The 16,424-nt window shown below is 41.2% G+C and overlaps 1 protein-coding gene across 1 annotated transcript; it reads right to left on the bottom strand.

Annotated features, from left to right (window-relative positions):
* Positions 1–548: 548 nt before the first annotated feature.
* On the bottom strand, positions 549–9,828 carry LOC124879008 (regulation of nuclear pre-mRNA domain-containing protein 1A-like). Its single transcript, XM_047383259.1, has 7 exons — positions 9,430–9,828; positions 6,955–7,084; positions 6,708–6,814; positions 6,386–6,480; positions 6,118–6,244; positions 2,729–2,904; positions 549–1,291 (listed from the first exon to the last, which is right to left on the bottom strand). The coding sequence occupies exons 1-7, from the start codon at positions 9,578–9,580 to the stop codon at positions 1,196–1,198; spliced, it is 882 nt and encodes a 293-aa protein (XP_047239215.1). The 5' UTR covers positions 9,581–9,828; the 3' UTR covers positions 549–1,195.
* Positions 9,829–16,424: the final 6,596 nt, after the last annotated feature.

Below are 16,424 nucleotides of genomic sequence, written 5' to 3'. Positions count from 1 at the left end.
CGGTTGGCCCTGGGTTCCTCCTAATGCAGGACAATGATAGACCTCATGTGGTTGGAGTGTGTCAGAAGTTCCTGCAAGATGAAGACATTGAAGCTATGGACTGGCCCGCCCGTTCCCCAGACCTGAATCCAATTGAGCACATCTGGGACATCATGTATTGCTCCATCCACCAACGTCACGTTGCACCACAGACTGTCCAGGAGTTGGTGGATGCTTTAGTCCAGATCTGGGAGGAGATCCCTCAGGAGACCATCCACCATCTCATCAGGAGCATGCCCAGGTGTTGTAGGGAGGTCATACAGACACATGGAGGTCACACACAATACTGAGCCTCATTTTGACTTGTTTTAAGGACATTACATCAAAGTTGGATCAGCCTGTAGTGTGTTTTTCCACTTTAATTTTGTGTGTGACTCCAAATCCAGGCCTCTATTGGTTAATAAATTTGATTTCCATTGATGATTTTTGTGTGATTTTGTTGTCAGCACATTCAACTTTGTACAGAACAAAGTATTCAATGAGAATATTTAATTCATTCAGATCTAGAATGTTATTTGAGTGTTCCCTTTATTTATTTTTTCAGCAGTGTATCTACATCTTGATGAATACAAACCATAAACACTTATGATTTCCACCAATTTTACATGCAAATGTGTATACACTAAACAAGGATTTCAGACCATCTTTTTACAAACAGGCTTTATGAAAAGTGTGAACACACATGGTTTGCTTTATAGTACCTGGATTTCTAATGTCTTCTGAGAATCTCAAAATATACTGTTTTCTTCAGTAAACTTCATAAAATCAGTGATTCCAGCTTGAGTGACTGCCATAGTGATCTCTAACAAAAAGCTATGCAAATGAATGTGTCAAAACAATAAAAAGCATTTTACAAAAGGATCCCAATACTGGAACTCATAGATCACACTCTGGTGCATAACCCTGGGTTACGAAAAAAATCCCACCAGTCACACCACTTTAAAGCTGTAAAAGTTAGACTGCAGAGGCCAATACATGAACATCTTGTCACACAATGTTAGCTTATCCTCAAGTTAAAAATATGAGCTTGTACATGGAGATGTACACACTTAGGCTCAAGAGACATGGATAAATAGTCCAGTGGAGACAGGTGAGAACAGATGCTGCTTCAGTAACGCAAAGATGTTTGACAGGCAGTGAGAAGGCGAGTCGGCGGTCATTTGGAGTTTCGGTGTCCTTCTGAAAGGTTACTGAGGCGCAATCGCAGCTCTTTCCGGACCTGCGACACCCTCGACAGTTTCCTCTTGTATTCCTGAAAAGTTTCCCAACAGAAGATACAGTAAGATGCTTTTCTTTGTAAAATTACACTTTTTTTTGGTCTAAACTTAACTGAAGCCAATTAACACCACAAATACTATGTTCTGCATGACACGTTTATACAAGTGCGTTGCATTTGCATTCTGCAGGACAGAACTGCGTTTCTCTGATGTATGTGTTTGGATTTCCAGACAAACCAATAAAATGCTTACCCCTCATATGGTAAGTGTAAAACATCAGTGCACCAACATAAAAAGAAAATGTTGGGTGATTTAAATTACTCTAGCATCCTTAAACTGAATTGGGATTTAAAAGGGTCTCACAATTTACTTTAGCTTCACCATTGCTTTAAATTATATACTCATTACATAAAAACCCATTAGTTCTAGTGCTTTTGGATTGATGTTGATGCAAAATAAAGTCTTATTTGAACATTCATACAGTGAAGCTGGCTTGCTAATTAGCATGGGATTAAGAAGGATGACGAGCTAAAACAGCAAACAACTTATAAACTTATAAGTTTATAAGCAAACTTATAACCCTATTTTTAGGTTATCATTAGGTTTTGCAAATTGTGTTAATCTCTGCTGTTTCTGTTGTGTACATTAGTTTTAAGATGTTTATCATTAGGAGTTTGCCTACAGCAGATGCGTTTATAGGAGCTGTGCAAGCTGAATATCTAATCTCAGGCTGGAGGTCTCACTTCACTATTCCATTTCTCATTTCAAAAATTGGTTTGTTTTAAGTTCTGGTTCGACTTATGGGTCACATCTCTATTGGGCAGAACTTATTTTATTTTTATTTTCAAAAAATGTACTTTCCAATACCATAACTGTGCTAATTTCAATTGAGCTAGAAAATGTTCAGTGTCAAGAAGACATGTTTTTGAGAAGTTGCAAGCCTCAGAGCAAAATAAAATCACACCAAAAATCATTTCAGTCTTTTTTCATTTTTTTATTAACATCGTAGTTAGGACATGAGATATACTTTTCCTCCTGGATTCCTGTGGATAAAGGCTGCACACAGCTTTCACTACAAAAAGAAGCATGGTTATGGCTATCAAGTTTTTTTTTCCATTTTCAGAGATCACTGAGCATAAAATACTTACCGTATGAAAGGTTCAGAACCTGTAAATTGAGCTAAAATAAGAAAAAAATAAAAGGCTACAAATAGTTTCTTAGAGGTAAAATGTCAAACTCAACCTGATTTTAGTTTTCTATCTGTCAACAGCCTGTCTTAACAATAGGACACTCAGATTTGAGGATTATTTTAAAAAAAGCTTACTACAGCCTTCAATGTTTCTTTTAAAATGTGAACTTGAGTTTAATCTAATTGTTTAGAAAGAAAAACCAAATAAGAGCAACACAAATGTGACTCAGACAGGACATGAAAGTGAATTACTTGAATCAAAACAAAAGAGGGATGTACGCACTTCAAGTTTCTGCTCGTTCTGGGCCAAGCCGTCCTTCTGGCTCTGCAGGAAAGCAGTCAGTGTGCGCGTTAGCTGCCTCCTGTCGTCGATCTCCGCGGCCAAGCGCCCGCTGTAGTCGGCTAAAAGCATGCAGGCTTCCTCGACCAACCGGGAGAGCCGCTCGCCAGATTCTTTATCTAAAAGAAAACATGCAGAGAGAAGGGCACAAAGCTCAGCAGACAGGTATTCAGTTCACCAAGGTGGGTAACGTAGAAATTACTCTGATCCTCTCCTGAATCTGTAAGATCACCCTCTCAAAAAGAAACAAAAATCCATCATTTTTGTGTTAGGCTAGAATGTCAACAAAAACAACAAAACAAAAAGCCCAGAAAATAAAAATAAATGAAAAAGGTCACAAATTGATTTGTTTACAACTGAAATCTATTTAATCCTCAAGCAAAACATGACTCACATGAAAGTGTGGATCATTTGTCACAAAGCAACAAAATCAGGGCACCTAGTGGGCCTGGTTTTGAACACCTTTTCCAACGGGTCATTCCCTGGATGGGCCAGCTAGAGCAGCAGACGCCCACTTCGAGTTTTTCGAGTCCAGACATAAAAAATATTGCTATAAATAATGAATATAGTCAATGAAAAGGTAGAATTTGGTAAACTCTCAACTGTGTGTGAACCCCAATATCTTATATTTTATTAGCGCATATTTACATTTCCAGAGGCTGATGATGTAATAAGCTTAGGATGCTCCGACCTCAATCCCCCAGCATAAGCTTTGCCTTCTATTTAACAATTAAAATCCTCTTTAAAAGGCCTCATCTTCACTTGACGAATGCACTCTGTACCTGACAGCAAAACCCTTGTTGGCAAACGCAAAGGTCAGATGTTTCTTGTATTTGGTCATCGCCTTTGCCCACGTCTCAGGAGGGACTTTGGTCTGCTTCTCCTTCGAGATGCGCTCCAAATCCTATAGGCTTTGAGGCTGTTTCTTAGCAACTGAAAGTTGACTGGCTAGGCCACTCTGTGCCTTACAGGGACTCTTCTTTGATGCTTTGGTCGAGGTCATGCAGGAAAATCTATGACCCAATGGTCTGACTATGGCCAGGAGGCTGTCATCCAAAATCCTGGATTCATATTCAGCATTTCGTTGAGTTGATGCCATAGAGCGTGTTTTGGTCTCATCTGACAACAACACGCTCTCCCAAGCCTTACTCTGAATAATCATTATTGGCCAGGTTAGTGTGCACAAACAACGAATTTGACTTTGGTTTCCAGCACTCACATCATACTGGCATGAATTACAAATATATCAACTTTACATAAAATAAAGATAAAGGAGCACTACATACATGTACAGGTCCTTCTCAATATATTAGCATATTGTGATAAAGTTCATTATTTTCCACAATGTCATGATGAAAATTTAACATTCATATATTTTAGATTCATTGCACACTAACTGAAATATTTCAGGTCTTTTATTGTCTTAATATGGATGATTTTGGCATACAGCTCATGAAAACCCAAAATTCCTATCTCACAAAATTAGCATATTTCATCCGACCAATAAAAGAAAAGTGTTTTTAATACAAAAAACGTCAACCTTCAAATAATCATGTACAGTTATGCACTCAATACTTGGTCGGGAATCCTTTTGCAGAAATGACTGCTTCAATGCGGCGTGGCATGGAGGCAATCAGCCTGTGGCACTGCTGAGGTCTTATGGAGGCCCAGGATGCTTCGATAGCGGCCTTTAGCTCATCCAGAGTGTTGGGTCTTGAGTCTCTCAACGTTCTCTTCACAATATCCCACAGATTCTCTATGGGGTTCAGGTCAGGAGAGTTGGCAGGCCAATTGAGCACAGTGATACCATGGTCAGTAAACCATTTACCAGTGGTTTTGGCACTGTGAGCAGGTGCCAGGTCGTGCTGAAAAATGAAATCTTCATCTCCATAAAGCTTTTCAGCAGATGGAAGCATGAAGTGCTCCAAAATCTCCTGATAGCTAGCTGCATTGACCCTGCCCTTGATAAAACACAGTGGACCAACACCAGCAGCTGACACGGCACCCCAGACCATCACTGACTGTGGGTACTTGACACCGGACTTCTGGCATTTTGGCATTTCCTTCTCCCCAGTCTTCCTCCAGACTCTGGCACCTTGATTTCCGAATGACATGCAGAATTTGCTTTCATCCGAAAAAAATACTTTGGACCACTGAGCAACAGTCCAGTGCTGCTTCTCTGTAGCCCAGGTCAGGCGCTTCTGCCGCTGTTTCTGGTTCAAAAGTGGCTTGACCTGGGGAATGCGGCACCTGTAGCCCATTTCCTGCACACGCCTGTGCACGGTGGCTCTGGATGTTTCTACTCCAGACTCAGTCCACTGCTTCCGCAGGTCCCCCAAGGTCTGGAATCGGCCCTTCTCCACAATCTTCCTCAGGGTCCGGTCACCTCTTCTCATTGTGCAGCGTTTTCTGACACACTTTTTCCTTCCCACAGACTTCCCACTGAGGTGCCTTGATACAGCACTCTGGGAACAGCCTATTCGTTCAGAAATTTGTTTCTGTGTCTTACCCTCTTGCTTGAGGGTGTCAATAGTGGCCTTCTGGACAGCAGTCAGGTCGGCAGTCTTACCCATGATTGGGGTTTTGAGTGATGAACCAGGCTGGGAGTTTTAAAGGCCTCAGGAATCTTTTGCAGGTGTTTAGAGTTAACTCGTTGATTCAGATGATTAGGTTCATAGCTCGTTTAGAGACCCTTTTAATGATATGCTAATTTTGTGAGATAGGAATTTTGGGTTTTCATGAGCTGAATGCCAAAATCATCTGTATTAAGACAATAAAAGACCTGAAATATTTCAGTTAGTGTGCAATGAATCTAAAATATATGAATGTTAAATTTTCATCATGACATTATGGAAAATAATGAACTTTATCACAATATGCTAATATTTTGAGAAGGACCTGTATGTGTATGTAAAGCCACATTCTTTCTATATACGTATATAAAGAAAGGCACCATTCAGGTGTGAAAGGCCCATAACATGAGCTTTTTAAGCTGAGAGACATTGGGGGATCTCAATCCATTATGGTGTTGTGTGTTAACAATGATTGCTCTCCTGAGATCATCAACAAGCTCCTGCTGTGTAATGCTGGCCTGATCCCTCACTTTTCTCTGAATTATCCCTTCCAAAGGAGCGGAGATCTTGCATGCTCCAGATAGAAGGCGAATGTCATCTTGTAATTATTCCCTTTTTGAATTCTCACTCCGTACAGTGGTCTCTTTCTCACCAAGCTTCTTGCTGGTGATCCTGCAGCCCATTTCCTCTCTGTGTAGGTGTACTATCATGCAACTGACATTGCTGTGCTGCAAAAGTGGTCCTTAACTTTGTGTCTACCTGTGATCCTGTGAAGGAGTGATGTGTCCTGGACCTCGACAGGAAGAGAGGAGATGCGCTGACGCAGCACCGAATCACTAGATGCCGCGTTCTCGAGCTCCTGCAGGGCTCGAATTAACTCTGCCGTCTGTGGGTGAAGAAGGATACATGTCAGGAAAAAAGTGGGGAGAAAAGGGACAAGGACGTGTGGCATCGATGGTACTCAAGTGGTTGAAGTTTAGTTTTGTCAGTCCCCTCTATTTATTGCTGCACTTTTCAGGGACATCACCTGTGGAGGATCAGACGGGGAGCTACGGGAGGCGAAGCCCTCATCATCAGGGTGGATCTCCTCATAGGATCTTTTCTTGGGCTTCTTTTCTCCATCTACGATTTTTAGGCAAAAAGACACAAAAACACAGAAAACATCAGCGATATAATAAACGGAGAGATTTCTGTGTTCTTAACTACACCCCAACTTTGCAGTGTCAGACAATCCTGCGAGAACGCCCCTAGATAATGTTAGAATTTTAATTGACTCACTGTGTAGCCTCTAGAGCATTGTTATCAATAAAGACCTAAGTTGAGCCCAAACATGTTAGTGATGAACTTACAGAGGACCTGTGAGAGCTGCTCCAGCAGGTTGTTCTCATACACGGCTCTCTCCTGCCAGATGGATAAAACCCGACCCAGTTGTTTCTTGCAGCCCTCTTCGCCCTCCCTGAACAGGGACACACCCAAAACAAACACATTCACTTTTAATCAGTATATAGAAATGATTTAATGCCTGGACAACACAGATCCAATTTTCAAAAAGACTCCAAAACCCAGCTTATTTTGCTTCGTAAAGTCAATCCTGACCTGTTTACATGCTTGAATGCTTCAACGATGACCGGCGCGAAGTCCTGGGTGAACTCCGGTCCTTTTCTCTTGCTGTTCTGAATGACGTCGTTGGCCAAGTAAAGGAAGGTCAGCTTGCGTGAAACCTGGGCTGCATGCAGATGTTCAAACACACACAACAGAACATGTGAATGTGACGTACACAGCCGACACGTCGCTCCTCCGACGTGTGGTATTCCTGCGCTTTTGGTCGCTTCGCAGGAATCTGCACCAGGAGATTCTGTACCGATCATCCGTCTCCAATAAATATCTACCGGCTGAATTTCCAAAGTAGACTGATCCAAAAATAAACAGAAATATGAGCATTTTATGCACATTTACCTCGTCACCAGAAATATTTAATAGTTAAATGAATCGAATGACTCCTTCAGCTGAACAATAGAAATTCACTTAGGTTTTTGTCATTCCACACTGACAAATTACTCAAGTCAGTAAAAAAACAAAATGTTAAAGAAAAAAAAAGTGTTTCTATTTCTGGACTAATGTTGTTGGGCTAAGTTGAGCCTAAATCCTAAGAGAGAACCAACTAACTAACCTCCACTGTTTTCCAGACACAGCTCTCCTTTCTCTCCCTCCCACCGACACAGAGCCCCAAACTACAGCATCCACCTGAGATGTCATTAGGATGCTCGACCTGCTCCCTATAGGAAGGTGTGCCATTAATATCAGCAACTAACATGCCTAAAACTCTTTCTTTATCTTCAGTCGGAGACCGCGCCTATCCATTTGCTCAGTAAACATTGAGGCAGATTTGTCTGCTTCTATCAGTGGTACAGTTAAATATTATCGGAGATAAAACTGAAGACTGTTTCCTTTTTGCTTTCACTGAAGTCTTTTAAGGTCATTGGATGCATGAGTTAAACGCATCAACTACAAATGACAGATGGTGCAAATTGCACCAGCTTAACTTAACAAAACCAGAAGAAAAAAAGAACACACTCCCAGTTTGCAGTTTCATCATTGAATATCAATTAATTTAAGAATATTTTTATTTAGGACTTTTATTCTGGCATGTTTCCCAAACTTTATACACATGCAGCCATGGAAGTGATTGGAACACCAGAATTCATTGATTTGGTGCTGTGGCCCAATACTTCTGGCAGTATAGTGTACTTACATCCCTTTTGTATTTATACACTAAGTTGTAATTAATGTCTTGAAATCTTCTTGCACAGTTGGCATTTTTCAAAAACATGTTTTTCTTTAACATTTTATATTTTGAAATCATTTGAGGCACTTTGTTTTTCTTGTTTTTTCCAGTTGTTTTTTTTTTTTTTTTTTTGCCTTAAATCTCCAACAGATTTGATCAAATAAAAAAAAGTTAGAAAGAAATTCATGTCTTTTTATTAACATTTGTATTTTATTTTTATTCTTAAAATTACTTATGGTAACAATTAGGGCTGCAACTAATAATTATTTTGCTAATCGAATAATCTGTCGACTATTTTTTCAATTAATAATTGGATAGCAAAGGTGCTTAATGAGATTTTTTAAAGGATTTGTACCAGGTGAAGCTAAAACTATGCCACTTGAGTTCCAGATAGAGCATATTTACACACATGTAAATTATAAATGCAAAATGTATATTTTTTGTACAATCTGTGCCTAATTACTGCTCTGAATGGGTTGTTTTGTCAGCAAATGGCATGTTTTAGAGTCTGTATACTCCAGTTAACAACTGTTCGTTTACTACATTAAATTAGTTGATTATTTCAATAATTAGGATTAATCTGATTAAATGTTTCAGCCCTAGAGACTGATCTAATAGCAAAATGTAATATTTGCTGATGATAAAATACTAAGCTCCGAATGTATTTATCTTTAGAAGAGATTAAAATGTATTAAGCTGATCATTATTATATTTGTTTCTTATTGGAAACAATCTCCAATTTTATGAAAATACCACATTCATTTACTAATGTCATTCATAATTATGATCAACAAAACAACATTATTACTACTACTTATGGTAACAATGCACCAAAACAAGAGACTGGAGGGAAAAATATCCATTCATTGATAAAAGATTATTCTCCAACTATATTTACTTGATCGTCCACCAGATAAGAAGACATTTTATAAAAAGTTAGGTAAGACGGTTTGTGGTTGATTTGGAAAACGTCTTTGATATCCAGCGTGATGTATCCAGCTAACTATTTCCTGTATTCAGATTTCCAAAGTATCCTAATCAGCTGTAACATGTAGCCTACACCTGACCCAGAAAACTGAACATTACTCGAAAGTTGGCCTGCTAGCAGCAACAAAGCTAGCACTAAAATGTTCCTTTTAAGGCAAACTTCAGAGAGCTAAACTAGTTAAAGTAGTCCAGTTCAGAGTTCGCCCGAGCTAACCAGCTCCCTGCAGCCACATGTAGTGTTTATATCTTGCAGAAGCATGTGTTACTGTTGTTTACTTCGAGCCCGGGATCAACCTTACCTTTCTTCAGTTCGTTGAACCACACCGTGACAATTGTCTTCGAGTGTTTTCTGTGGTGGATGAGCCACAGCGACAACGTTTGCACACTTTGCTGGGAGTTGCTAAGCTCGGATAATTTTTTCTCTAAAGCCGACTCGGAGAATGCCGACATCTCGACGAGATAAACCGGAGTGAGTCGAGACCACTGCAGGAGGCAGGTTTAGGGTCCACTAAAAAGGTCTTCTGCAGCGGGTTATGAGGTCAGCTCATGGGTCGTTGGCATCCATATGAAATGTTACGCGATGCGGTGACTATCTGAGGGAGCAGTTGTTCATGCTAGCCAGTCACCGCCGCCCTCTTGGAGCTCCCTGAGGTTATCTGCCTAGCTGTCTTTGCTGTGGAAGCTCCACAAATTCACTTCCGCGTTCTGTTTATATGGTGCGTTCAGGTCTAAAGGAAATTACGGTTTCTCATAGACCGAAAGATGTTTTTGCAAACTTTACAGCTTCGGTTTATGTCATCGCAACTTGCACTGAGTCTTGGTTGCTAAAATAGTGATCAAATGAAATGCAACTAATTGCAAAGTTACTAAAAGTTGTTGATAACACACGGACAGTGTTGTGAAAAAGTATTACGTAAATACATCGAGGCCAAACTGAAATAAAACAGGAAGTGCCACAGGATTGAACTGCTAGTGCAGAGGCCCCCAACCTTCGCCTCAGAGCCCACTGACCTGCATGTTTTACGCCTGCTGATGCACTTCTTGCCTAAATGAACGGATGATTGAGATGCATTAGCAACACTTCGTGGCATGCTAAGAAAGTAATGCAAGGTTTTGGATAAAGTGTACTGGTTCAGGACAATGGGCCCTGAGGACCAGGGTTTGGGACCACTACTCTAATAAAGCTTGTCTTCAAACTGCTTGGATCCTCAGGTTTAAATCTCTGTTTATTGGGGACTTATTTAAAAGAGCTCCAGTTTTTATTATAACAAAAGCAGGTTTATTATTCATGTTTATAGACAGACAGACAGATAGCTCCTGAGATTATTTGTGTGTGTTAGGATGTCTCTTAGAGCAGCTTTGTCCAACAATCCAGGAGCACACTCATGATGAGCGATGCTTTTTCCAGCACAATGGAGCTGCATGTCCTTAGGTGCAATTAAAAATCTAGTTTGCAAAACCTTGATGTATTTCTCAATAAAAGCCTTTGGAATTTTTTTACTTTACACTATAGAGAGATCTAACGAAAAGCTTGTCTAATGTGTTGATTTTAGACTTTTGCACTAAGGTTTTAATAAAAGGATCCATCATCCATCCATGTTCTACACCCACTTCTTCTATGCAGGGTCGCTGGGGATCTGAACACATTCAAGAAGCCCCCTACAATTTATTCAAAACTGAGCTGTAACATTTAATATTTCCATGCGACAAGTATTCCATTGCTTTAAACCACACTACGTAAAGTTTACACATTTTATATTTTCTAAACTCTAAAAATTACCCGGTTAACACTTTTATTATGGTTTTAAAAGTCATACATATGAGTAAAAAACAATGGATCTAATTGAAGAACAAAGACAGTAGATCCACTAAATTTGTTTCTTATAAGTGAAAAAACAATCCACTGCGTGTAAATTAAGATCAGTTGGTAAAAGTTTATTCAGTGTTGTCACATCATAACAGATGTGCCACCATGTAAGAATAGTTTAAAGAAAATCATTTTTAAATCTGAAAAATGAGTCATAGATGAAATGATGGAGCAAATAAAGAAATAATTCATTGTTAAAGCGAATCTTAATGTTTCTGAACAGAGGCGATAAAGTCAACTAAATCAGCCTTAATTCCACACGTGTTGGCCACTACTGACCCTAACTGTACCACTTACGAGTTATTTTTTAATAAGCAGAACTATTATGTGTGTTTATCTAATGTGTTTATTGCTGCTTTTGATCAATGCCTCATTCAAGTAAAAAAAAAAAATTAAATTCTTTATATTTTCATAAAAAATTACTGCAAATACAGAAATCAGGTAAAACTTGTAAAGACACCCTCATCAAAAACTTATTAAATTTGATGTACTTGTAGAAATGGTGAGGCAAGATGGCGCCTGTGCTTGGCCTGGCCGCTGCCTTTCTGCTATTAAGACGATTGAAACTCATTTTTGTGTTCTATGCTATCTTATCAGCCCTAACGTCTAGCAATCGAATTTTTGCTGCTATGATTGGAAAAGTTATGGGAAACTCTTCCCACCAACCATTAGTGTGCTCTCTTTCCTCGCCAAAATCCTTTTTATTACTTAGAAAATGCGCATCAGGAAAATCCAAGAAGAAATCGAGGAAAAGAGGTTGTAGGGATGGGATTCAGGTACGGATGAGACGAGCATCCTTATCAAGGTGTGTTCACACCAAACGCGATTTCTGCGAAAGGAGCGGCCAATTTACATGTTATCCCTATGTAGAGGCGCGTTCAGGAGCGGAGCGGTGCGGAGCGGCGTGGTGCGAAGGACGCGGAGGGCGCGGCGCGGCAAGCGAAGCGGGAGCGGCGCGATGGACGAGTTGAAAAATCTTAACTTTTTCCTAAATTCGCGTCGCGTCAACCAATCAGGGACTGGATGTGGCTGTGACGTGGGGTGAAGGACCAAAGCGGAGAAGAAGCAGTTGTCAATGATGGAGGACCAGATCAAAGTGGCGGTGTGCGGCAAGCCAGAGTTGTATGACTCAACTAATTACTTTTACTGAGACAAGTACAGAAAGGACCTGGCCTGGTTATGTTTAGGCACAAATATCTTATATTTAGGAGATGTGGACATTAAAAATCGGCTGTTTTTTTACTGAGCTGAGATTTATTTACTCACCGAAGACAGATGGACAGGTGTTCAGCAGCGGGAATACAGCGCCTGTAAACCACGGTGAAGTTAGTTTGAAGTTGGATGTTCAAGCTCCGCGGAGTTAGCTCACGGTTGATCCGATTCAGGCACTTAGATTTTCCACGATTGTTTGGTACGGAAACTTATTGACGGTCCCTAGTGAACCACCGCGCGTCAGAAGAGGGAGCAACAGAGAGCAGCTAGCCGAAATCTGGGTGCCTGACTCGAATCGGCCGTGGGCTGGATGCCGCTGGCTCCGCGGAGCTTGAGTGTCCGGTGTCCGGCTTCGGGCTGGCTTCACTGCGGTCGCTGGTAGTTGGCGTCCCGGAGGCCGATTCGTCTCCCAACGCGGGGCAGCAGATCTTCGAACTGGGTCCTGGATAGACGGAAGTACCGCTGAAATCGACCGTCATCCAGATGCAGCTCCTGGAGTAGGTGGTGGTACTCTCCGAATTGTTCCCGTCCCTGAAGAATCTGGTGAACCCAGGGACATTGATGTCGGCGGCGTTTGTCAGCTCTCCACAAGTAAAACACAGTGATTATACTTGAAATCAGTGTCCAGCATGTTCAGTTGAAACCAGCAAACAGCAGATGGAAGCTCCTCCTATTTGATGACGCGGTGAAGCGTTACCGCTTGTTGCCGAATGCCAACACGCGGCAATGCATGTTCACGAGGAATGTGAAGCGGGCAAAAGCACACAAATGAGGCGAAAAATTCGCAGAAATCGCGTTTGGTGTGAACGCACCATCAGAGTTTTCCCGACTGGACTGGAGGCGTCCCCGCTTTCTGCTGCCTGTAATAGTGCGTTCACATCGAACGCGGATTCTGCAAATATTTCGCCGCATTTGTATGCTTTTGCCCACTTGACATTCCGCGTGAACTCCGCGTTGGCATTTGGCAACAAGCGGCAACGATTCACCACATCATCAAGTAGGAGGAGCTTCCATCCGCTGCTTGCTGGTTTCAACTGAACATGGCCGACATGGATTTCACAGATAATTACGGTGTTTTATCTGTGGAGAGCCGAAAAACGCCACCGACCTCGACGTCCCTGGGTTCACCAGATTCTTCAGGGACGGGAACAGTTCGGAGAGTACCACCACCTACTCCAGGAGCTGCGTCTGGATGATGGTCGATTTCAGCGGTACTTCCATATATACAGGAACCAGTTCGAAGATCTGCTGTCCCGCGTTGGGAGACGAATCGGCCTCCGGGACACCAACTACCGGCAATATATCCCCGCTGCTGAACACCTGTCCATCTGTCTTTGGTGAGTAAATAAATCTCAGCTCAGTAAAAAAACAGCCGATTTTTAATGTCCACATTTCTTAAATATAAGATATTTGTGCCTAAACATAACCAGGCCAGGTCCTTTTTGTACTTGTCTCGGTAAAAGTAATTAGTTGAGTCATACAACTCTGGCTTGCCGCACACCGCCACTATGATCTGGTCCTCCATCATTGATAACTGCTTCTTCTCCGCTGTGGTCCTTCACCCTACGTCACAGCCACATCCAGTCCCTGATTGGTTGACGCGATGTGAATTTAGGAAAAAGTTCAGATTTTTCAACTGGTCCATCCTCATGCTCCGCTCCGCTTGGCGCGCCTTCCGCGCCGCGTCCTCCGTGTCCGCTCCTGAACGCGCCTCTACATAGGGATAACATGTAAATCGGCCACTCCTTTCGCAGAAACCGCGTTCGGTGTGAACGCACCATTACTCTCCAGACTGTGGCTGAAAATGCTCCCTTGCAGCCACATGAGACTTGGCTTTGCTTGTCGGATGCTCTGGATTCTGTCGAGTACCACAAGATTGCTGCACTCTCGCCAGTTGCACTGCTAAACCAGGAGCTGGTTCCCTGACGATCACGTAACCGGACCAGGTGTTTGCGGTCAGTCTCACGGCCATCAGCTGTTGCGAAACCTGTACCGCCCGTCATCCAGTCGGATTGCCCTTCTTAACACTTGCTCCATAGCCAATAAATCCTTCTCCCTTAACGATCTTTTTACGAGGAAAAAGTTGGATTTTTTGTTTCTTGCGGAAACATGGCAGAGGGATGACGAGTTTATCCAATTACCGTAAATGAACTTTGCCCTGCTGGCTGTTCCTACCTGGGAGTTCCCCGTTTACGACGCCGCAGTGGAGGACTTGCTGTTGTGTTTAAGGACAGATACACATGCAGAGGTACGCAAACTGGAAACTACACTTCTTTCGAGCCGCTAATGCTCAAGGCTGGCTCTTCTAACATGTTTTGCTGTGTTTTAATTTATCGACCACCTGGTCCTGCTGGGATATTTTAAAAAGATTTTGCTGACTTTTTATCTTTCATTATTAAGTTGGAAAAAGTCTTAATTCTTGGTGATTTTAACATCCATATTGATGTTTTATGATTTGGGGTTGTTTGGTTTTTGGTTTCGGGTTTTTCTTATGTTTTTCACAGTTAAGGTTTTGACTCGTTCTTTTGTTTATTATTATTATTTCTTCTTCTTCTTCTTCGATTTTGAATCATGCTTCTGTTTATTATTTTTCTGGTCATGTTTTAGTCTTGTTCATGTTTTGTCAAGTTTGGTTTTGTTTGTATATTAGAGTTTCTGTTTTTGCCGCAGCCACGTTTTGTTCTGTCTGTCAATTAGTTTATTCGGTTCACCTGCTCCAAGTTAATCTGTCTCCTTGCTCTACCTGGTTTTCACTCCATATATACACACCTGTTCAGTTAGTCATCACTGAAACATTTCTCAAATCATGTCTTGTTCTCAAACCAAGTTTTGCCTGCCCGTTTGTTGTTTTGTTCCTGCCTCCTGCTGTGAGTGAGTTTTTGTTATTAAACCTTTTTACTTACCGACATGCTGCCTTCTAGTCTGCATTCTGGGGTCCTATATCTCGCAAGCTGTAACATGATGATGCTTCTTCAAGCTCGGCAGCTGAACTTTTGTCAATATCCGATTCTTTTAACTTTGTCCAGCATGTCTTTGGACCTACCCATATAAAAGGTCATACACTGGATCTGGTTTTTTCTTTGGGCCTGAATATCAACAATGTGTCGGTGGAGGTTGTACACATAAGTGATCATAGTTGTGTCTCTTTTGACCTTAATGTCAGCACTAAGCAAATATTCCCTAAAATAAAAACTCAAAGACGCATAATAACTGAGACCTCTATTGAGAGTTTTTTTGTTATGATTACAAATTCTCTGATCCCTGATGGGACTGACGTAAATACTCTTATCCAGTGCTTTAACAAAGAAAGCTCCTCCATCTTGGATCAAGTAGCACCTATTAAAACCAGCGCTATCTCTCAGAAAAAGGTATATGCCAGTGGATAAATGAGCCAATTTTAAATTTAAGGAGAATGTGCTGCAAAGTTGAGCGATTATAGAAGAAATCTAAACTTGAAGTACACAGGCTCTATCTTGGTGATCTAATTTCCTCCTTAAATGAAATTATGAAAAAGGCCAGAGCTGAATATTTTTCTAGACACATATCAACAAATAAGAGAAATCCCAAAGTTTTGTTTGTTACTATTAGAGCTATTGTGTCTCCTGCCGCTGTATCAGTAAATGTGCACTCAAAAGCAGAAAGCAACACATTTCTTAAATGTGTTGTTGATAAAATTAAAGAAATAAACTCCAAACTTTCCCCAAAGCCAGCTTGTTGTGCTGTCGAGGCACCACGTAATTGTTCTTGGTGTACTTTCACACCCGTCACATTTGATGATATGGCAGCACTTTTGGATAAAATGAAGCCTTCTTCCAGCCCCTCAGATGTTCTCCCCACCAAGCTTTTTATCAGGGTCTTTGACAAAATTGGTCCTTGGGTTGTAAACTTATTTAATGTTTCCTTCCTGACTGGAGTCATCCCCAGCTTTTTTAAACACTACATAAAAATTATAGGCCAATTTCTAAACTTCCTTTCATGTCAAAGCTTATTGAGAGGGCCGTTGCTGTCCAACTTACAACCTACTTGGAAACAACATCTATGACCGTTTCCAATCTGGTTTTCGTAAAATGCATTCGACTGAAACAGCACTACTTAAAGTTACCAGTGACATTATGATGTCAGCAGACTCCGGTAAATACACAGTTTTGGTCTGATTAGACCTCTCCTCAGCTTTTGACACAGTTAATCATGATATCCTGATAAACAGACTGAGGG

This window comes from Girardinichthys multiradiatus, chromosome 13, assembly GCF_021462225.1.
Source record: "Girardinichthys multiradiatus isolate DD_20200921_A chromosome 13, DD_fGirMul_XY1, whole genome shotgun sequence".
Lineage (NCBI taxonomy): Eukaryota > Metazoa > Chordata > Actinopteri > Cyprinodontiformes > Goodeidae > Girardinichthys > Girardinichthys multiradiatus.
The sequence above is the reverse complement of the archived record's forward strand: the minus strand, read 5'-3'. Positions and strand labels throughout refer to the sequence as shown.